The sequence below is a fragment of the Galleria mellonella genome, unplaced genomic scaffold (assembly GCF_026898425.1).
Source record: "Galleria mellonella isolate WM207_F2 unplaced genomic scaffold, CSIRO_AGI_GalMel_v1 utg38, whole genome shotgun sequence".
NCBI classification, from domain to species: domain Eukaryota; kingdom Metazoa; phylum Arthropoda; class Insecta; order Lepidoptera; family Pyralidae; genus Galleria; species Galleria mellonella.
The window spans coordinates 9,607,281-9,632,756 of record NW_026442090.1 but is presented as its reverse complement, the minus strand read 5'-3'; the positions used below and the strand labels follow the sequence as shown (position 1 = coordinate 9,632,756).

The 25,476-nt window shown below is 29.8% G+C and overlaps 1 protein-coding gene across 1 annotated transcript in view; it reads left to right on the top strand.

The window, feature by feature from the left end:
* The window catches only part of LOC113522955 (nose resistant to fluoxetine protein 6-like), a 76,199-nt gene that overhangs the window by 35,773 nt on the left and 14,950 nt on the right, over window positions 1-25,476 (top strand). The window contains exons 3-9 of the mRNA XM_026908808.3: window positions 14,448-14,629; window positions 15,643-15,842; window positions 18,665-18,797; window positions 20,460-20,544; window positions 23,693-23,801; window positions 24,101-24,256; window positions 24,708-25,202. Of these exons, the coding sequence (XP_026764609.2) occupies window positions 14,448-14,629; window positions 15,643-15,842; window positions 18,665-18,797; window positions 20,460-20,544; window positions 23,693-23,801; window positions 24,101-24,256; window positions 24,708-25,202 (1,360 nt within the window). The remainder of the gene's footprint in view (window positions 1-14,447; window positions 14,630-15,642; window positions 15,843-18,664; window positions 18,798-20,459; window positions 20,545-23,692; window positions 23,802-24,100; window positions 24,257-24,707; window positions 25,203-25,476) is intronic.

The window sequence follows — 25,476 nt, the reverse complement described above, 5'->3', positions numbered from 1 at the left end:
GTGTAAACATGCCTGTTTTTCATCGTAACACATATAAATATTATTAACAACAAGCATATGAGGGAGAGGGAGAGTCTCACCAGAGGGAGACTTTGTACAAAAGTCGTTTGCTTGGGCACCTCTATTCTATTCGTGTTTCTACCGTGAAGCAGTTGTGTTTACATCGTTGGTTTTCGGTTTGAAGGGTGGGATATGGCAATGAATCAGTATCAGGGTACAGAGGAATAACACCTGAGTCCTCAGGAATGGCAACGCATGGGGGGTATCATGGGCGAAACAGAAGAAACGAACAAAAACAAAAGAACAAACCTCTGCTCATGTCTATAGGCAAAGGTTACTACTTTCCATCAGGTAGGCTGTCAACTTGTTTGCCATTCTAAGTTGTATAAAAAAAATGACAGTCTAATTATTTGGATTCCTAAAGAAAAGCTTTTAAATATGATTTGATAATATATTAGGAAGCATTTAGATATTCAATAGATAGCCTAATCATTATCATCATAGCCTAGTAATGTAGCATAGAATAGTTTTTGAGAAAACATTTTATGGCTCACAACGTCGCCATTCATGGATTCAATATATCTTTCTTACAGTACCTTCTATGTTCCATAAGTTAATCCAGGGTCACCATTTTCCTTATCAGTGTAGGTAGTAAAACTAAATCAGTCCTGGCCTACTTTAAATTACTACTAAAATGTACTTTACTTCATTCTACTTTAAATAGTTTTGAGAAGACGTTCTATCATGTATCCTATTATCTCTGATCTTTCATCAATAGGTATTATATCCATATTTCACGAGTTGATAACAGACAATAGATCGTAAACTATAAAAATTTTAGTCTTATAAAAATTACGGTTGAGTAGTTTACTAGCTATTTTTTTTATTTAAAAATCATTACATTTAGTAATGAATAAAATAATATCTAGAATTCATTTCTATAGAGGTAGATACCAACTATTAATTTTAACTGCGTATATAACTAATGTATTTTATTAAGCAGGTACCGATGTTATGGTATACTATTGATTTAATCAAAAATAAATTATACTTATTATACTGTATTAGTTCACCATAAGATTCTATCATTCACAATTAATAGATATCTTTTGTCGTAAAAAGAGAAATGTACCATCCATGCCTTTTTTAAGAAATTTTCTTACATTTCTTACAGCTTTGTAAAGTTTGTCGCTCGGTGCTAGTAGCATCGATCAACGAGGTTAACGACATTAAATGTAGTCATCCTTCGAGTAATAATTGCATAGTGGAATCTTAATACATCGTTTCTATGCTTAAGCTAGATCTATTGAACCTCAAGTTGAGTAACGCTGCCGTAATACAAGTAGATTGTCACAATACCTATATCTGACAGTATAACGAGAACACGATTACTCAATCAGTTCGAAATCTAAACTTATATCCTCGTTGGACATTGGGGTCTTAACGGCCTTGGTGTATTAGTTGAAGTATTCGTATCAAATTGCAATTATTGTTATAAATTTCCATTTGAGACATTTGAGATACAAACTTTGAATTTTCTTAATTGTATCTTCAAATCTTATGACTGAGGATGGGTGCCAGGCTGGACAGGCAGGATGTGTGCAGTTATTAATTACGTCATTCAATTAAGGATAAATCCAGACATGCCATAATGATGTTTAATTGGTCTAAACTTGAACTGTACTAAATAACATTTCTAAAGAAGTTTTTATAATATCCTATCATTACCCAACTCAACGTACCTTCTACACGGAATTTACCCTAAAAACGAAAAAGATTCACGTCAACATCTAGGGATACATTATTCCGTGCCTAAATGAGAATGTCAACGCAGACATGGAATGTCGATAGCATCTTAAATCTCTCCATGGTAGAACATTCTTGTCAAATATTTCGTGCTAAAGGTTTTGAGATAAGTTTTTGTGAAACCGTTAATGTTTCACATTAATTATAGAAATTTATTGACCTTATGCATTATTTATAAGCCAACATACTTACTACTTTTTTAATGTGTTTGATAACTGAACTTTTATGTATTATTTAAATTACCTACACATTTTTATATGAATTTGTTGAGCATTCGATTACTTACTTTAACGACGCTCTAAATTGTGTTGTCAATGAATGCAGCAGCTCAAGGTCAACTTTTAATAATTTATGGAAGATGACTATATTTAGTAGTGAACAATTAACATTTAAAAGTGATAATTTTAATGAAATTTAGTATAAATAAATTTTCAATAAGAAACATATTTTAGCAAAAATATTACGTCAATTTAAGAAGTATTCACACACAAACTTAAGTATACGATTATTCTACAATAATCGTATGTACCACATATTAAATTACTGCGCTGACTGCGTCCTAACAGGTGTTACTATTATTGCGCCATTTCTATCTCATCACCCATATGACAAGACAGAGCCAACAATCAACTCGCTTCGCTAATGGGATTGCAACATCTGTAATTTAATGATATGGCAGGTAATCTGTTATTATTACAAAGCCGGCTGCCATCGATATGTTAAATTAAAGGCTATGTACACATGTACACATTACCGTGCTGAAATTACCGAATTGTGTACTGACACGGATATCATTTACACATACAGGATGGTGAGCTAAAATGTGTAGCTTTAATTCATAAAAGAACAAAAAGGCAATACACAATTCAATTAAGGATAAGTGTTTGTATTTGAAAATAAATACGTTTACGCATTGACTGCTAACGTTTTAAGAGGATGTAATATCAAAGCCTACCTATTTCGTTCGTAATTCCCCAGAGCTTAACACATAAGCGGATTTATCTACGCGACCGACTCCCGCTGCAAGCCTGCCCCAAATTCGACGCAATCGACAATCAGGCTTATTGTGTGCCCTGAGGTCTGCACGCAACTAGATAGGTCTAATATATTTTACTTCATGCTTCATATGAATTTTAAAATTTTAATTTGTAAACAAATACCTAGTTTTTGAAATAGTTACCTCAATAACTAGATTTTTGTTTATAAATTTAAATTACATTTTAACTAAAATTTACATTTTACTGATCTGAATATTTTTGTAATTTTGTAATAAAAACATTATTTAATAAAACTACAGCGATTAGTGTCAATTCAAAGATATATACTTCATACTACTTCATTGTCGTCATATCAGCTTTTAACTGTCTACTTCTGAACGTAAGCCTAGAGGAATTTTAACACTAGTTGCTACGCTTAGCAGACGGATTGACAACCGCAGTTAGGCATAGGAAATTTTAAAAGAGGAACACTGCTATCCATCCCTCGTCCTCCCTTGGTCGCCTCTTACGACACCCACGGGAAAGGAAGGGGTAGCCTATTCTATGCCGGGACCATACGGAATACTACATTTATCTCCAAATAATTTAAACAACATTTAGTAAAACATGATCAGTCTAATAAAATTTTGCACTCTTTTTTATTTATTAGGTACACATAGTAAGTACATTTAATTTTAAATATTACATAGGTACTAATGTCGGTGCAGCATTTTATTTTGCAGTAAATGGACATAACATTACTAATATGAAATGATTTTCTTATCTGTCGGTCGTTCATTTATAATATGCAATTTTCTAAAATCTCATCATAACTACTTTTTGAGGTTAACTACTTTTAACTTAAGTCTTTAATTTTTTACATTTTACATCTTTATAATGATTTAGTACACAATATGTATGCACTCATAAAGAAATATGCATGTTTGATTCAATCCATTTCAACAAATTCAAAAAGTGCGTCTAAATTATTGCAGGCGATTCCAACAAAAACCTGCTCACTGTGCGTCACTAATGTAATGGAATTGGTAATTTGACAAAGGATGTTGCACAATTATACGCAGCGTTCACTTGTAGCTATTACTTTTATATATAATAGAGTCTAGCCTTTATATTCATTACTCGTAATTGCTGTAGATTTGAAATATCTTTTTTGATCTCACACAGTACATGTTGACTACACCTTGAAAGTTAATTACATTCAACTAATTTGAGATTCTATATAAGTGTATCATAACCGAACTATTCTAACGGTTTTAAGTAATTGATCTTATATAATTAAATTTGTGTTCCATAAAAAAAAGCCAACTTCAATTGTAGCAAAACCAGTTAAAAATTAAACTACTGGACAGATTTTGATAAAGTTTCTATCTGTGAACCAATCTGTAAGTACATCCTTTCAGTTAAAAAAAAAATCAAGTCAGTTTACAACTGACAGCGACATGAGATGACAAACATAAGAAATACAACGGAATTGAGAACCTCCTTTTTTGATGTCGGTTGGAAAGCTATTTTGTTTTTAAGGCATGCCATATTCTTCCTTTATATATCCTTATTCTCCGAAGTAAGAAATATCCTGTATCTGAAATGTTATTGACGTTAACTGACAGAATTAAGCAGCCCATAATATTATATTGATATTATATCCACGTATTTGATGATAGTAATTAAATATTGTATCTGTTCGGGAATGTTTTAAGGAGTTAAATATCCTCAAAGTTGCCTCTCAATAAATTTATAATACGTATATGTATATGTATATTTGTGTATGTATATGTGTGTGTGCGTATAGTATTTGTTAATTTCTCAAAAATAGTACTATTTAGAAACACCATTTTATTAGAATAGAATAAAAATAATTTGTTTACAAGTTACAAGTAGATTTTTCGAAAATTATATATAACCTGTGGTTAGTTGTTGATAAAGTAGCTTGCTATAGGCGAAAGAATTTTTAAAATCAGTTAAGTAGTTTTTGAGTTTATTCATTATAAATAAACAATCAAATCTTTCCTCTTTATAATATTAGTAAAGATTTTATTTTATAAAATGGAAGACAATAAATAAATATTTCTCTAAGTAATATTATCTCTGATATATTAATAATATCTTAAATAAGTACATCATAATTTTGCAATGCATTAATTAAGTTACAAAATAACATTTTAGATAAATAATATTAAAATGTTATTCGTAAACAAACTGAAAGTGGTAACGGGAGTCGAGCTAGTGTCAATGTGGGTCAGTGGCCAGCCATGACTGAGATACTCCGAAGCGAAACCACCTTCTAATTACCTGCCTGTCTCGATATGAAATAAGTTTTAATAACCTTCAACTCACAGCTCATTTTCCTTGCAGTACCTATCCTATATGAATGTACCGACATTGACAAGGGTCTATAAAATATGTGAACACAATGACCTTCTCGCCACCTTTCGTTTTAATTTAACCTAGAACATATGGTTATAGTGTAATGAACTGTAACGGAAAAATTCATGGTAAACAAATAATAAGATCCGTACCAATTATATACAGTAAACAAAACTAGGAAACGTAAGTTTACGTATGAAAGAGATTAAAACTGACACAGATATATGTGAACACAATGACCTTCTCGACACCTTTCGTTTTAATTTAACCTAGAACGTATGGTTATAGTGTAATGAACTGTAATGGAAAAATTTATGGTAAACAGATAATAAGATCAGTATCAATGTATATTAATTTAGCATTGGCAGAAATAATTAATATTTTATTATATTTTATATTTCCTTATATAAGTACCTATTTCAAGACAATACTTAAAATAGCAGTAAGTAATGAAATAAAAATAAATATTTTAATAATTTCAACACACACTTATAAGTTTGCTGAGTTAAAAATTTAATTTTTAAGAGATTGTTAATAAGTGCAATGACATTTTATCAATAGTATCGATACAATAAATTGGCAAAGGCAATATGCCGTTACATATACATCTATAATAATTATACAAATTTATATATAAATTAAAAAAAAATTAAAAATAATTTTTGAATGGCCGCAGACGCAAAAAAAAATATACCATCGTTAATCAATTGGAATAAATTTTTTTAATCGTATTCTGTTTACAACCCATCTATTATACACGACTGAACAAAGACTTCAACTATATTAGAACATAACGTAACATTCTGAATTCCAGTGATATATTTAACATTATTACTCTATATCGTCAATACCTATATTAAAAATAAGTAAATTTTTGTATTTCCCAATATAACATATCATTTCCTATTTAATTAAGAATGCCAATTTAGTATTTTAGAATAATTATTTTTGGACTTAGGAAACAATAAATTAAAGATATATTTTTGTTGTTGACATGAATGTTTTTTAATTTGACTATATTTTTTATGTATATATATCACATCTTTGATAATTGTGAACCGATTTTAGTAAATCTTTTATAAATGAAAGGAGTAGGTTTATTTCCGTGTTTGTGCTTCGGTCTTAACGATGGGACAACACATTAAACTTATTATTCGACTTAGAATGGCAAACAAGTTAACGGCCCGCCTGATGGAAAGTTGTAAACGTTACCTATAGATATACCCGTTATCATAAGCATAACAAAATATATTCTGTCACCTGTGACACCTTTCATGCATTGCCATTCCTGAAGAATAAAGTGTCATGCCTCTGTATCCTGCAATTTTCCTGCCATATCCCATCTTTCAAACCGAAACACAGTCATGTACGTATAAACACATTTACTTCACGGCAGAAATACGGAATGAGACAGAGGTACCCAAGCAGATGATTTTTGTACAAAGTCTCCCTCTGGTTAAAAAAAATACAAATTATGGACACATCAGTCTTTAAGAATGACAATGTATTCAGAGATTGATTGTGGAAAACCAATTTTTAGATTTAAAAACTAAATTACTGAACCGATTTTAATAAAAATTATATGGGACTATATATCTTTTCAGATAAAAAAAAAGAAATTTCCAAATTAGTTTATAAATTACAGAATTATAAGATAATAGATATAAAAAAAGTATAACTGAATTGAGAACCTCCTCCATCTTTTGAAGTCTGTTAAAATACACTATTATTAATATAATATTAATATTGTTTTATTGCATAAAGTTCACAAAGATTTGGTTTCTAAAAGTTTTAATATTACAACTTGATTATTACATAATATATACTATGTTCAATTCATTACATGTGTACTGAAGGTAAATAAATAATTATTACCTTCTGATTGTTTAAAAAATTGGTTAAAGCTTTTAAGTTTAGTTTACTTATAAGTGTCGACAAAATATGTAACGACAGAAAGGCATAGTGCAGCACTGTTTCATGCTTACACTTACATTTCACACACACTAAGGCGATCACTTTTTCGTTTCGTTTTGTGATTGTATTTCCAGTTTGTTAAGAAGTAATAGTTAACTTTATATACTAAACACATAAGCTACCTGAATGCGTACTTATTTTAAAATTAAAAAATAATACAGATCTGGAGCGGTCGAATTGGCGCCAATTGAAATTAGGTAGGTATCAGATCAGCGTCACTTTGAACAAAAAATCTATGTATGAAATCTATGTAACCAGTACATTTAATATGACAATTTTACCTGTACAGTAACTAAATCTTATACGAGTATTACTTATCAATATCAATATTCTTGACAGAGACATATTATACATAACATAGGTGTGCATATTTAGAAACTATAAAGCTCACCTAGTCAATTAAATAATTAAATAAGTATGATATTTGTATTCTACAAAATATGAATATTAATTTGTTATTGTATTATGGTGTTGATACTTCTAGGTAGTTGCATAGATTTATTTTCCAATTTCCTCAATATAAAAACACTAATGACTCTTAAATAATGTAGTGATTATTTGCTCTTTAGAAGGCCTGTGACTCTGAGAACATCATTGTTGAAATAACTTTTTTGTATGAATCTATGTTACTGACCCCAGAAAATTTAAGAAACTATATTCTAACATGGCGAATCATGTCCATCTTGAATAAATGCCATTGACAGTCAAAATAATGGCGCCATTTCAAAAACAGTGCTTCGCTTATATTTTTTTTTTTATAATAACTTAATCAATACATGTTTTGATAAATTACGTAGTAATAAACAAAAATATAAATAAACCTGTGTTTAGTGTGATATAATATAAATATATATAAACGACGTTTTAGCACAATTTTAAACAGATTTGAACCTGTAAGTAAACAATATTTATAATTAATATAATTAAATATATTTAAGTTTGCATGTATTATCTAATTAATTTACTCATTTATATAGATGCAGAGCTAATTTCTGTGCTATATTACCAATTGCGATGAACTTGTAAAAATAATAAAATCGATTAGTGTTGTTCTTACCATGAATTAATAAATTAATGAAAACTTAATTGTTCCCTTTAAAAAATTATAAGATTATAAAAATTAATAATATATACACAATCTAATCTTACGAAAAACGAGTTTATTTAGCATAAATATTAATATTTTGTCTGTTATCTAAATGTATAAAGAATAATATTGGACAACCTTCACAAGACAGCAGTGCGTATATTTCTTTGCCTTAATAAAGTCCCGGGTTTGATTCTCGGTCGGGTTTATTTAGAAGAATTTTACAAAAATACAAATTTATTTCATTAGTCCCCGTATTCATATGAAGTCAAAGTTGCAGAAATAGGTTGTCTTAAAATATATCCTTAAATATACCCCGACTTCTCTTACTTACTATTTTATTTTATTTAATTTTATTTTAAAATTTTTATATTAACTGAAAGAACGCTTCTTTAAAAGAATACTAATAATTATAATATATAATATTTACGATTGACTTAATGATTTCTAAAAGCATAGAGAAACAAAAAATAAACGCAAATATCTTTTACGAAGTTAAAACTAAATTGAACACAAAATTAATTTACAAACTAGGTCCGTGTCACTTTGAACAAAACAATTGGACTTTGTAAACGTTTTAAGTAACATTATTAATTAAAATATTTAGGTAAGTTTGTATCGTTATAATATAGTTAATTTCACTGTCATTCTAGGTCATTCTGTGTTATTAGGTATATTTTATACTTATATATTTTTAATTGGCACCAATTAGTGGTTGAATCCGTTTTTGTTTATTTATTTTGGAAAGACATATACCCTGAACCTATATAGAAAAAAAAATTTAAATTCAGAAAAACACATAGTTAATGTAGGATGTACTTTGTTTGTTTCTAACAATAGCAATTTGTATTACTGTCGTCTTTCTATGAGAATATGTTTTAAGTTGCTACCATATTATTTATTTGAAAACCTAAAAGAGCTGACTAGTATATTGTTTTTGATCAAATGAGAAAAATTTTAATTTTTAGCCACTTATACACAAAATTAGTTTACCATGATTACCTCTTTTGTGAATTAAATTTTATTAAAAAACAAGGATTTAATACTAATTAATAACTGATAATTTATATTTATATCTATGTCACAGAGTCTTAATTATCATCGAAAACAAACATCTCCATTGATTTAACAAAAAACAAAATATTATAACTAATTAGATATAGTAATGTTGAGATTTTATGATTTTTGTTATAGATACTGTCATGTGGCCATACCACTGAAACTATTAAAATTCGAATTTTTGTAATAATAAATCACTACAATTATCAGTATCAGATTATTAGATTACATTAGATATTTAGATATATTAGAAATAATAAACTTATGAAAACCTCAACGTATATACGTATATTTCATTTTAATTTAAAAGCTTACAATTCTATTGATTTTAGCTCAGTATCTTGTGGGATTTCATTTTAGTCTATTTATATTATAAAGTGTATAATCTAAATATCTGCCAGTATTGAGTAAAAGTTTTTTAAAATTCTTAGACACAATACATGAAACTGTAGATACAACTTTTGTTGGATGACTTTCAACTTTCCTTACAAACAATTTCGCTTTTCCTTATAAACCGATCAACTGGCTCGGCCAATTTGTTTGAAACGGGAAACTTTCTGCGAATTTTAAAAGCTGTAGAACAAAAGTTGTTAAGTTTCACGTTCTGAATCACCATTTGTTTTGCATTATTTCATTTGCACGTTGTAGAATGGGCTCTTGTCAAAGTAGAGTGGATTAATTCTTGTTCGTCCCCTATTCCTTCAATTTCTGTTTCATACACGCACTAAGAGTTTTTAGAAGCATTCTGAAGTCATTGTAAATATTTCGATTTACGAGTAATATTATGCAGTGTTCTTGCATTTATTTATTCATTCATTAGTACATGGTGGATTTATATCCACCATGTACTAATGAATCAAAATCAAAATCAAAATTTATCAGATTACTAAGATATTTTAATTGTTGTTGAACCTTTAAAAAGTTCCCGTCACTTAGTGGTATTAACACTTACTGTCAAGAGTATCATTTTCTTTTAAAGCTAAAATTATTTTTAATGTGCTATTAGTACTGGAACGCACAAAGACATTTTATAATGTGGCCAAAGGAGGAGAAGTATTTTCATTAAAATTAGCAAATGAAAATCAAAAGTTTTCTAGTTAACTTAAGTAACGAATTTTGTTTTAACCAAAATTCGTTACTTTAGTTAGTCATTCATTATTTAAGAAGTTATAAAAGTTCTTCATGTTTTTCAGATGATTAGATATTTAAACTCAACCGCTCATAAATGGTTGTGCTATTTTCGATACGATTTATCAAATAAATAAAGTATTTCTTTCTATTCTAAATTGAAAAAAAAACTTTATTTCCTATTCTAAATTGTCCTATATATTAGAGAGAATTTTATGACTTCAATCAAAAAAAATAATATCGATAAATATAGAATTAAACCTATCAAATGCAAATAAAATCAAATTAGATTCACAGTTAGTAAAAATACTGCGTAACATACACACATATACAGAAAGAAATCGCTAAATAAAATTGTTAAACCTACCAGATTTATTCGAAGGCCAGGATACTAATATGTGCCTACTAACAATCTACTCACATCTCGATCGTACTCGTTTGTCGATGTCGATCGAGAGACGTTAAGTGTGATTAAACCTTGCACAGATAGCCGTATAGTGCTACGTAATTTAAGTGTTTTCGAATTTCGGCGAGCACATAAATCCAGCATACTGGTGGTGTTTTCGCTACATTATTACCTAGCGAAAGTCGCAGTCACATATTTTTAAACTTAAAAACTCTTATAGTAGCGGCTATCCATTATAATTTATATTGAGTCTGCATTGTGTAATAACTCTTGACCTTCTCTATGGTTGTAATAAATGTAATAAAGAAATTATGAATAAAGAAAATGTAAAAGTCTCTTTTTATTTATTTATTTATTTTATTCTTTATTTTTAAAACTTTGTGCAAATGGCGAACTTAATGCTATATGGCATTCTCTACTAGCTGACCATTGGGTAAAAACAGAAAGCGTATGAAGGGCAGATGTGGTGAAAAATATGTGACAATTATAGTAACACATTAAGGCAATACACAATATAAAAACATATAATACACATAAGAAATGCACATATAATAATAATTAATATATATATGGATAATCTAATGCATATGAAATATATATATATATATATATGGAACCTTCAAAACTAACTAATGATATACTAACTATCCACAGAGAGATATCGTCATTAATATTATAATATTACATAAAAGTTAGTAAATTTGTAAGTTTGATTAATATACAGTATGTATTTATATCCCTTTTCTTTCCCGTGGGCGTCGTAAGAGGCAAATAAGGGAACTTAATGGTCGAAACAGCGTCCCTTTAAAAATATTACCAAAAAAACAACTTCGGTTGCAAACCTGCATACCAAGCCTGACAACTACTGACAAAATCTATAGATTATATCATAATGGCTTATGGGGAAGGTCTACGTTTAACAGTGGATAGTTAACAGCTGATATGAATCATGAATGAATGTACTTATATGTTGCTTTACATCTTCCTAATCTATTAACAGTCCCATCTTAATACTGAAAACGGATCTCAAATAAATGAATAGATATACACATAAGTCTTCAGCTAACTGGGATAGACGCATATATTATTCTGATATTTTTCTTATTTGAATTATATATAAACATAGATAATCTCAGAATTAGAATTACAATCGAACTACACTTAAATATAGAATAACTATCATGTAATCTCTATACTACTCTAGATATATTAAGTACAAGTTAAGGTAAAACAATCCTCTTATAAATATACATTTTAAAAATTTACTTTTACACATAGATTTTGTGATAATCTTAAGGTTCCAATCATCATGATTGGACGCGGATTATCACCTATGAGCCAACTACTAGTACAATTCATACAAAACATGACTATTTTCTAAATTCAACATCAGTTCAGTCAGGCTTTTGAACCCACTGTTCTTTGCTTTATAAGTACAACATTTCAGACAAAGCACTCTTGGCATAGTCGCTCGTTAATTGCTATGTAATGTTAAACTGTTATATTACCAAGATAGTCGAAAAAGTTCAGTATAAAAGTAATATGCAATTTTGCCCCAAACACGCTACCTAATTAGTGAATTCTTAAAAGTAAAATTTTTAAATAAACATTTTCTTGTTTCTGTACCATCTAAATTATTATCTGCACGAAGAAAGCCGAGGATATAACTAGTAAATATTAATGCATTCGAAGCTCCCCTAGAGAGATTGATTTCGGGGAAAGATCCTTTATATACATTATTTAGTATGTCGTTTTATTGCTCAAAGCTAATAAAAAGATTAACGGATGTTTTTACCGTATCGTATCGGGGTTAAGTTCCATAAAAGAACAAAGGTCGAAATTGCGCACATTGAGCACATACCATCTAGTAAGCCACTTTGTAATAAACCCAAACATATGGAAGAGCGACCTCGTCTCCAAAAGTAATATTTCACAGAATTATTAAATGTAGCAGACAATAAATCAGTGAAATTGTGCAGCCCTCCATGTATTACAGTTGTTATACTCGACAATATCAGCGTTCAAATACGGGAAATGACACAGTGTACACTCTAGTGCTCTGTAGCCATTCTGTAGCACATTAAACTGTCAGCTCATATTTTCTTTAGTTAACAAGTAGGTATTTAATTTTCCTCATAACAAAAACGCTAATAATGGCTTACTAATAAAATCACTAACCATCAATCGGGACTGATCACGCATTTTGCCTAAAGAGATCAAGATCTAAATTGTTTTCATCCATTCAAATTAGAAAACAAAAACAAACCTTAATATTACAAATGTGAAAGTGAGTTTGTTTTCTTTTATCTTTGTGCATTAAAGGCTCAAATCAATTATCATAAAAAAGGTGTATGTATACTATTTGCGAGAAGGATTAAATGACTAAAAAGAGTGCATTAAGAAGAATATCCTGAATTACCAACATAATCTTATACGGACGAGGTTGCGGGTAGCTAATATCAATTAATAGAGACAGAAAAATTGAATCACATTTTAACTTTCAGAGACTTTGTACAAAAATCGTTTTTTTGGATACCTCTGTCCCATTCTGTATTTCGCTTTAAAGAGTGGGATATGGCAGTGAAATTATAGAATACAGAAGCATTTATGTTTTAGAACTTATGCTACATGACAGAAATATGAAGGGTGTTTTAATGAATGATAAATATACGGTACCTACCTACGCTATTGGTATATGCTGGCAGAGCACCAGTGAGAGGTGATAGGTGAAAGTAAAAAGGCAAGTCAGTTAGCTCATCGTGATGAATACACTTAGAATTCAGCGCGATGGTTTCCAGGGGAACTTTGTGGAGGTCGACCTGACAAAGTATATTGCTAACAACAGGACTAATCGTTACTAACAATCCCTACCCCCAACACATGAAGGGTATTATAGGGAATACAATATATTTTGTTATGTCCATGGTACTGTTCATATCTATAGCCGACGGATACCACTTTCTATCAGATGGGCCGTCAGCATGTTTGTCATTCTAAGTTGAATAAAATAAAGTACTAAAATATCATTTAGTCAAAAGTTTTAATATAACTAATCATATTAATTTAAATATATTTATCAACTTAGTATTATTGCTTATTAAATAGATAACACTTACATGAAACAAACAACGAGTAATTTTTTTGCGGTTGTAAACAATACGGCTGCGAATAAGCGCAGTTTAACTTAATTTAACCATTTGTGAATGAACCACGTTTCACAGATTTTAAAAGTCTGTATTTATATGTACTTATTATGAGATAATAGGTACTTCTAAAATTTATTGTATTACGGCCCTGCTTTCCCCATTATATCATGACAATAAAATCGCGGCGTACTGTATCATGTTACGGTAAATTACAAAAACGTCCCATAGCCTACCATTTGTATGTATTTAAATGAAGGTATTTAAATTATATGTAAATGAACTAAAAACAAAATGTATAAGTATGTCTTTAAATGATCATGATGATAATACCAAAACACTTTACGTTTCTTAATCTCTTGATATTTTACGAACATATTAAACCGCATTTTTTATAAAACATTGTGGCGTGACAAGCATTTTGTTTTGCTGAATCACTATGTGTTATTGCAGTTGTCAACAGTGTTTTTCTTTATTTACAGTATACGATGCTTCAGGGCAGTACATTCCCAATGTGATGTTTGGGAGTGACTTCTGGGTGGGTTCGAAGAACGCATGTCGAGACTTGCAGCTGAAGCAGTACTACGCACAGACGCCGCCGTTCGCCACCAACTTCTACGTGGCTAAAATTAACATCAGTCTCGACGGTGATCATCTCCCTCAAGTAAACTTCACATTTCCTTATTACAACTATAACAAGCATAACAATATCGTGCGTGAATCGATATTACTGTAAAGTCACGCAACTCTTAAAATAAAAGTTTTACTACATACTTAGCAAAATTTCTCGAATTTCTGTCGATATGAACTTTGCTGAAAGTTTAATCTTTATAGCCGTCTAAAATTTACTTAGTACGAAGTGACTTCTTGTGACATGATTGACATAAAGTGCTTACTTAAACAAGCGTAGCTAGACTTAAGAGTCGGTATCTACCAAAGTAAAGATGCACGATAAAACAAACATAAAATAATAAGATCTTTGAAGATTTTGCTTCCCATGCTTAATATTAAAGTATCTATTAATTAGACGAAAATGAACCTAAATACATAAAGATATTTAAATAAAGATAATTAATTATACGTCTTATTTGTATGCTTCGTTTGAAGAAAAGTCATGTTTATTAAATAAAATTCATAAGCAACGTAAACAAATGAATGATTATTTATTTGTAATAATACAACAGTGAATTCAATTTGTAGATTCAAGTGTTTTACGAAAGTCATCTAAAACACATAATTTTAATAAAAAATTTATAAAATAAATATTTATTTTACATTGGTATATCACTAGAAATAAAAAAAAATATTTATAATTTTTATATCTAATAACACTAAATAAAAAAACATCATACTTACCTTATATAATTATAAAAAAAAAAATCCACGCATGCATTTTTTAAAGTTTAAATGTTAAGATATTACAAATTTGTAGCTCAAAATTAAAAAATACTTTTTATTAGACAAAAAACTGACTCATAATTAAGTATCCGTGTAATATCGGAATAAGTTCACAACATGTTACCACTTCTTTTCATTCTCAGGATGTTTTTTCTCGTTAGCGTTGTATAAAAAGAACGCGAAATATTAGTATCCTCGCCTAATGGGGCGTCCATGTGGAAAAATGGGACGATAATAGCTTATTATGGAATTAATATTTCATTTTGGTGTATGCTACAGGGCAGGATAACTTTGGTTGGGGAATGTTTACCAGCATCATGCAACTCAGAGGCAGTAGCAATGTTCTTGGCAAGCGCAGAGAGGTTAGCGGCGGAGCGCGCTTCCGAAGCTGGCTTCGCTGCCACTATCCAAACATCTGATGTGCGGAAAGTTCCCGGCGCATACTCTTTACTATCTGATTACAAGTTTTGCACGCTCATGTAAGTGAATTTATATTTTGTTTAAAGCTAACCCTTGCTTTTTACGATTCCGTTATGATGTTGTTTAACGGTCTGTCTGGCTATCTTTCCGTAACTTGCAGCATCATAACTTTTGCTGCTTAAGTCTGATCTACATAAAACTTTATAGGGAGATGTAGGAGAATAAATTTTATTCTTGAATAAGTAAATAATTTCCATTAAAGATGTACTAAAATGTTCGTATGATAACAAAGTAAAATAATTTAAGATTGTGTTCCAGAAAAAAAAACTATTTCAGTTGTAGCAAAATCAGTAATTTTGATTAAAAAATTAAACTACTAAACCAATTTTGATAAAATTTCTATGATACCAATCTCTAAGTATATCCTTTCAGAAAAAAATAGGTTTCTAAATCAGTTTATAACTGACGGAGTTATAAGGTAACAAACATAAAAAAAATACTACTGAATTGAAAATACTACTGACCTATTTCTTTTTAAATTCGGTTGAAAAACCAGTGAATTCATTCGCAAAAGAAATAACATAAAATAATTCTATCAATTGTTAAAACAAAAAAAAATCTGTTCAAAAGTAAGCGTGAGAAATAAAAAAAATAATGCGAAAAATAGGATTTTGATGAAGCTTTCCATCCAATGTCATGAATAAGAAAAAATTTATTTTTTATTTGTAATGGATAAAGTCATAAATACTTAACCGGTTTTTAAAAGTCTTTTATGTATAGATATATTTTCAAGAAACCGTGCGAAGCCAGTGCTAGTAAATATAAGGAAAAACCCAACCATTGAATAAAAAAAGTATCGTATTATTACAAAATCATATAACATTTTTTATTGTTTGTCTTGTCTATACTTTTAAAAGTAAAGTTCGCGGCTTAATTCTTTCATGTGCGTGTAATATAATGATGATATTGCTGTATTTTTAGCAAATAGTATTACCTGTGTAAACCGATTTATTCTGCAGTTGCGCAAACTGTCAAGTTAAACAACTTTTTGTACTAACTACCTATTCGCGTGTGCCCAATACAATCTAGCCAATACCAGAATTTTAAGTAATATTATAAATGTGAAAATGAGTTTGTCTTTTTACGTGTTCTTAAAGACGTAAAGGATAGGCCATCGTGAATATTGGTATAGACGTTATATTTAAATGGAGATACATATATGCCACTTTATTACATTCATACCGAAATACGGTCACACAAACAAAGTCGCAAATAATAACTAATATATAAAAATGTACTTAGTTATTAGTACTACGTTTATATTCAGATTTTAAAAATTTAATTTTTATCTGGTCGCTCACCACTAAGGATTATAATTAAAACACCTTTAGTTCACACAATTTTCTGTGAAAATGGCCGTGGTAACGTGAATATTATGGAACGAGTTGCAACGCTGTCCTGCTAAGTAAACTTTTATATTTTGCTTTTTATTTCACTTACATTTTTTAAAAAAGGGACGTTGTTCTTAAATAATGTAGCTAGTGTAGGTAACATGTACATAATAGACATTACACTACAGTTTTTTAGAACAAAATATATTCTTCATATGTCAGCCAACATATTTCTATTCTTTTCTTTTATATTATTGATTATACTGTGAATAGGAAACATAGTGAAGTTCCGCCTAATGGAAAGATCTATAGATTGTAACATATAGATAGAATGGGTGACACTATATAATGTCCATGGTGTTACATACGATACATTTGTTGTATTGTAATATATAGTGCCCTAAATTTTATCATGAGTAAATTGGTACATAATATAAAGTCTTAGACCCTATTAATGAATATTAAGTGTGAAAAAGATTAGACTCTTAAATGCTAACTCAATCGTATCAAACTTAAACAACGTAACTTGAACTCAGTGGTACACATTACTATACTATTGATTTAAATAAAGCATAAATGATAATTTAATTTAAATTAAATAAACAAAACAAAGCGATACGTTATGCACGACGTTACGAGTATTCACTGTTCTTTATTGACGACCAAAATATATTGACCAAAATTGATATATCCAAATTCATAATGACTGATTGAAGGCAAAAAGATAAAAAACAAACTTATTTTCATATTATTTACATTTTTAATTTTATATATTAGTGGCTATTTTTAATAGCTAAAATGCACAGCTTAAGCTCATTTCACAAGCTAATAAATGTTTTTGTTTTATTTTGTATCTAAACTTGGAACAAATGTTTTAAAAGGCACACAAGTATTTGCGCTAAGTGGTCTTAATGTGGGTATCAAAAATCCGTGACCCTTGAAAAGAGGGGATTTGTTACATTAGACCAATGGGCCGTTGTCGGGTTTATTCGTCTCAGTAATTGCTACTTCTAAGATCATATACCACGAAATCAAGTATCGAGGGTAAAAAATAAACCAAAAACGGTTACTTAGAAATGAATTTTGGTTGACATATTTTTTAAAACAATATAAAGGTGCAATTTTTCTATAATTCGTATAGGAATATATATATATATATATATATATATATATATATATATATATATATATATATATATATATATATATATATTACAAAAACGTATTAAATATAGATTAAAATGATCGATGAAAACAACCTTCATTATAAATATATACGCTCTGTCTACCCTGTTCTTTCAAATGGGGACATAAGAATTTTGTATTATTTTTATTTTTAGACTTAATCTTACAATAGACATTTACAATGTTACGCACACAAAAATAAAAAATAGACTCTTTTTGACGAATCGTTTGTAACAGGACACTATCTAGAGGTCTATACGAGATCTACATGTGTGACTCATATTTAATAAACTACATTTTCACAGGACAGTCGTGAGCGTAATATTCCTCCTGATGCTCACAGCTTCATTATTCGAGGGCTACTTGGAGAGGAAGTACCAGCTAGCAGCAGCAGCACGTGACCTCGAGCTGGCACATAATGACACCACTCAAAAAACTGTTGGTACACCTCATCATATTAATTTTATGCAAAATCTCCATTCTTCTTTTTAAGAGATATTTCCATCTCTTATCTTCCACCATTCTTCATAATTATTACTTTTGTAAATATTCCAGTATAAAACTGGAAATGTGTAAATTAATTTCTCATTCCTTTACTAACATACATAAGTAAACTGACTAAGAATAGACACAAAAAACTGTCTTATTAATAAAACAATATGTTTTCAGACAATCTCTAGGATATATGTAGATATATAAATGGACTCTTCTGTCTTAAACTCCAGTCATATTGTTATTCATAAGTAAGCATATTCTGTAACATTTAGATAAGTAGTCAGTACTGCTAAATATTAGTTTCAGTTCGTTAACTTAAGAACAGAACCCGTGTCCATGTCAGAATATGTCAGTTCTGTCAAACTTTATTTCAAAGGGTTCAAGTCACGTTCTGGTTTCCAGTTATTGTTCTCAGTTACTTTATAAGAAAAAAAATCTATTCTCAAAATATAAACCAGCTAGCTACCAACTTACCTAATGACGATCCACTAATTGAATACACAAAGCAAGTAATAACTACTTATAAAGTCATACCATTCACTGATTTTTTAACGAAATATCGGAACCTTATAAAGTCTGAAAACATTTTGCTCCAAGATTTTTCACTTGATATTGATCCACTGAGAATGGGTTTTTGGAAATACCCAAGGGAACAGTAAATAACGCGCTTCGCGTTTGCCAAGCCTTACTGTTTCAGATTTAAGATTTCAGTGCATTATGATGTACCTACTAGCTATTTTCCGCAGCTTTGCCACCACGTTATCCGCTTATCTTCCATTCCTGTGGTATTTTCAGAAATTTCTTATATAAATGGTTTATGTATTCTCCCACAGAGAATACATAAACCATTTCACTCTGATTTTTTTTATTTTTATAATAATAATCACAAAATTAATTAATTTACCATACATTTATTATCAAAACTTGTTGATTATTATACCTAATAGAAGAAAAAGGTGATTGTACTTCATATAGTAGAGGAGTAAAGCTGTACTTAAATATAGTCTATGCAAGGTTTTATTGAACGGTTCTACCAACCGAGGGTAGTTTCCATGCGATTGAGCGTAAGGAAGACAAAAATAACGTGTCGCTTTAGATAATAAAGGACATCTACAAAATTGACCCATCTAATGGGATTTAATGATGTATGTATACCAAAAGAAAATGAAAGTTAACCTTTTTTTTATTAATACTATTATTATTTAACTTTCTTTATATATGTATGTATATTATAGTATAGTATTTAGTTTTGAGCAGATTTTTTTTATAAAAAAACGACTGTAGTTGCATGTAAAATAATATTAATGAGCAACAGAGTCAAGAACATTTTAAGTAGGTTAATCAACTATTTTTATAATGTACGTACTAAGGCTTTGAGAATTTATAATTGCAAGCAACATCATTTAAAATTACTGAAATAACAAATATAATTACCTGATTTTGTTCCATCGCAAGTTAATAATATCATTATTTACACAATATTTATTAAGATACAAATAAAAAAATTACTGTCAAATTACAAACAAGTCTGTTTTTCAATTAAAGCGTAACCACAGTGAACAGAATTCTATTGTGCCTCTAGATTTAAGATACGTATGTTTACAGAATAATAATAATGTACCACAAACCGATGAGAAACGCAAAGAAGACGGAGACAATAATGAAAAAGGCCCTCGACGAGAAACCTGCGGTAAGTCATAAGAGACGCAATTACATATACACCAGCACACACAAAAACGTTATATTTTTTGAGTAACAAAGAATAAATATTTACAAAACAAATTATATCTAACAATATATATTTCCTGTATATACCCAAGAGCTGGTAGCTACTTTGCCCAAAAGATAAGTTTGGCAATCCAAAGAGGTAATGCTGCCAGTATCTTGGGTACGCTGCCTCGGTGTGGTGCGTTGGGAGATTACTTTTAATTGTTATTAGTATTTAAGGAATTTTGTAAAAAAAAAAAAAAGAATTATATTTGTATTAGACTTGGAAAAAAAAAAAAAATATTTCCTGAAACTTAGTGTTATTATCAGATGTTATTTAAGGTACATAACGTTACGATCCAATAAAATACAGCGCTGAAACCTTTGATTCCAGGATTAAATTGAATTGAGTGTAGCTCACGTTACATCTTTATTATAAATTTATTTTTTACATTCATTACTTTTTTCTTTCCTGTTATATTTATAAATGAGTTTTATATTTAATATATTTCTAGTTTCAAGTAAATATATGAAATGAACGCGCTCAGTGTGTAAAAGATCTTAATTATTAGGCATTTACCGGTCCAATAAGCTACCCAAATAAACATTGCTCTACCGATCAAAGGTATTTTAACGTGTCTTTCATAGCTATATAGTTTTTGACATTTGTTGAATTCATTAAGATTATCTGTAAATATCCTCGAATTGGAATCTCTTGTGCAGGAAAATTCTTCAAGAATCCTTCTCGGAATCTGAACGATTTCTAACTTGCCCGTATGATTAAGTGTAAGACCGTAATAGATGTTTCTGTTCTAAGAATTATCTCCCCTAACAAGCAGAACTGTTTTTAGTTTTTGTGATATATACATATATAAGAACATGTTTCATAATCACTGTCTTACATGAACTTATTTAAGATTTTCCAGTGGCGCCTGACCTTTTAAAAAGGACGCATATGTACTCTCAGATATATCTTTACGCATAACTGAAAGCTCCGCTCAGACGCTTTCTGGGCACGGGTTACCCGACTACCTTTAAATACGCCTTTGCTGCCCTGAGAATTTATAGTGACAGTGTCCTGAAAGAAAGAGATGAGTCGACTTGATCGTATAGAGATAGTTTCTCAACCTTTTTTTGCCCATCTCCCACTTTGCCAATATTTTATTTTCTAGAGTCGCCCGTCTTAATTTTACTTCTATCTGCATTTTTAGACTATATTTTTTTGTCTGCCCATGTCCCTCCGCGCCATCTCAATGATGAATAATTTCATTTCTTCCTCCATTATTTTTTTCTAAATCTTCTACTGCCTCTCCTGAAAGTCTCCTGAACAGAAACATCCACAAGGGAACGTTTTCGCCCACATTTTAACCTTTAGTATATACCAATAGTATGTCATTGGTGAATTATCCAAGGTATTATCATTCCAAAAAAAACCTCTCGACAGACGTACATTTACGTAGACTGACATGGTATCTGATTTAGGTGACTATAATGCAGTTCATATTTCTACTCCTAAATGTTTTTTTATAAAAACCCCAGATACAGTGGCAGATTGTTCTCTTCAGTTTTCTCTAATCTAATGCCGGAAGGTCTAAGTCTTAAAGCCAATTTTTATGTTCTGCAGTAAACTTATATAGCCCGCTAATAATAGCCTTACATTGGCAATTCACTTTGATTTTAGTACTGACATAATGTTAATATCATATCTTATTAACAGATCAATGAAATTTATCGGTAAAGATCAATAATTTGTTGTAATCTAAGAAATATTTCCTAAATTATTTTTAATCTGAAAATTGAATCTATAAAGCATGACACATCCTTATCTTGTGTTGATGTTTGTTGTTCCCCATAATATTCGTTATCCCTAATTAAAAAATAGGTAACTAATAAGTTAAACTTGTAATTCGTCTAGAGAAATATTTTTATATTTAAAGTAATATTAATAAAATATGTAGGTAGGTGCTATAGACCTACTTTTTGAAAGAGTTTATTTAGTTAATTACCAAGTGACATTGCAATAAGTGAAATCTAACATTTCATAATTAACCTTCTTGCTGTCGTATTTAGGACAAACGAACAATTAGCTAACCTTTATCTTTTATTACACCTCAGTAAATAAGAAAACCTCTCGTATGTTGAATTTAATGGTATTTTCTTCTTCTCTTTACATTACAAAATCTTTTTACATTACAAAAGAGTAAAACTAAGAGCAAAACCTATAATTACTATTGACACAAGGGTCAAGCTTTTCACGAAAATCATACTATTTCGATTAGAAAAAAGCATTATGAGTACACAAGCGAGCTGTCAGATAGTTATTTATTCAATAATAGAATTGTGATTTATTCCTAGTTTATGTTTGTTGCTGACTTTACTAACAGATCTAATGGTTGGCAGCTAAAATATCCTGCATTAGAAAACAGAAAAATATGTGGGGATTTTATGATATTCAAATATATATATACTTCTTCAAATTTTATGAAAAAAGTCTAAGTCACACAGTTAGAACAAAATATGTACATGTTTGAAGTTAAAATTGAAGCTGTGTGATAACGTAACGTCAAACAAAAACGATGTCTTTGTTGTAAAATAATCAACATATCCAGTATTTGTATAGTTTTGTATTATTATATAACATTTTAATAATATATGCTCAGAATATAATTAAGACCCAATTATTCAACCCTGCATAAATAAAAATGAGCAAATCGCTCCATATTTGTTTTACGACTATTAATTTTGAATAAAAGGCGCATTAAACGTTACGTTATCTAATCTATTTGAAATCTGCCCACTTAAATCCCTATAATGAATTTCAAATCTACTCAATAACAGTTCCGTCGTCAAAAGCGACTTTTCATTACAATTTTCTCCCCCAAATACGGTAACTTTTTCAATTTAAACCGATGTAAACAAAAATGTACCCTGTGTTGTGTAGATCTTCGTTTGAATTTAGAACACGAGACGTATCGTAAAATTGCTTTACACATTACGAATTTTAGACATACTCGTATTTATAATTTTGGCTTCTCATACTCCATTATAATGATTTACTATATGCAATCAGTTTCAGATTTTCATAACAACATAATAATTTCAGTACTTAATAAATATACTTTTTTGTACAGGAATTTGGGCAGAATTGTTACTGTCATTTTCAGTACTTTCAAATGGTCGTACCATTCTCAGTATACATCGAGCTAGTGACGGAGCTTTGACCAGTTTACATGGAATAAGGTACTTCATTATTAACCATATTTAATTTAATAATTTTGTATGTTCATTCAATTAATGTAACTAAAGCCACCAAATAAATGTAATTAATGTCATTAAATCGAGATTTACAACTACCACAGGTATGCATTATCATAGATTTAGATTAAAAAAAAAATATTATCATCCTAGCCTATAAATGCATTAAAATATCTTATTATCGAATAAAGATTCCCCCATATATTTTATTTTACTTCTTAGAAACATTCTAATTATATCTTGACATGTGAATAAATATTTTATAATTTTTTTCTTATTTTCAGATTTTTATCCGTAACGTGGGTAATTATGGTACACACTTACCTTACCGTCTTTTATATATCCGATAACAAAACTATGAGGGTTGTCACCGAACGAAACCTAATGTACCAATCTGTCGGCAACGCATCTTATTGTGTGGATACATTCTTTTTTATTAGGTTTGACATTTTATCTTATAGTTATAAACAATTCATATACGTACGAGTATATATATACAGCAACAATCAACAAATGCCTCTGAATGCCTCATTAGAGATTTTAAACATGAGCATATTTTTATGGACATAAAAAAACTTTTACTATTTTATTATGCATAACTGCTAACAAAGGGAGAGTGGATTCTCAGTAATGGAAACTTAAATCTCCATTGCTAGTAATATACCATATCAGGTCGATCATCATGTGAATCGTTGAGCGTGTTAATTCCAAATGAATTCGTCACAATGGGCCTACTGACTTGACTTTATGCTCGCCTATCGCTCTCAAGGGCAATAGACGGGAATGTACTGGCCAGCGTAAATCAATAGCGGACGCGCGATTACCATTCCATTTTTTTTTTTTAATAAAAAATACTCACAATGTTTATAATTATGTATTATTATATTTCAGTGGCTTACTTGTGACCGTGTTATTTCTAAGAACAGAAGAGAAAAAGAAAAAAAGAGCAGAGGCTGACAAAGAAGATCTTAATAAAAATCTTAATGGTTTTACCAATTCGGCTTTATCAGTTTCCGTTATAAGCCAGCAATCATTTAAAGATGACATGCTCGACAAACCAAAGAGTAAAATGTGCACAAAGAGAGAATTGTTCAATAACATCAGATCATTTTTCGTGCTAATTTCATATAGAATTGTGAGATTGACACCAGCGTATGCTTTTGTGATTTGGCTGACACAAATTTCTTTCACTTATGTATACAATCAGAGTGCGTTTGAGCCAGCTATAGTAGATCACTTGACATGCGACGCATACTGGTGGAGGAACTTACTGTACATCAATAACCTATACCCTCAACGTGAGATATGCATGGTCTGGTCTTGGTACATGGCAAACGATACTCAGTTCTATGTGGTTGGCATTATTATTTTGTTACTCTCAGTAAAGTAAGTATATAGTGTAATTTTTAATGATATCAAATCCTATCCTATAATTTCAAATCTTTCAAACGTAAAATGAAGAATAATTTAGTGAGCCGGTATAATGCGGCCAACTATTGCATTGAAAGTAGCACATTAAGTAGATATTATAAAAAAAAAAATGCAAACAAAGCTCATCCACCACCTGATGATAACTGATAACCATAACTTATAGACACGAACAGCTCTAAGGATATCACAGAAAACACAATGGTGCCCATGATACCACTCATGCATTGAC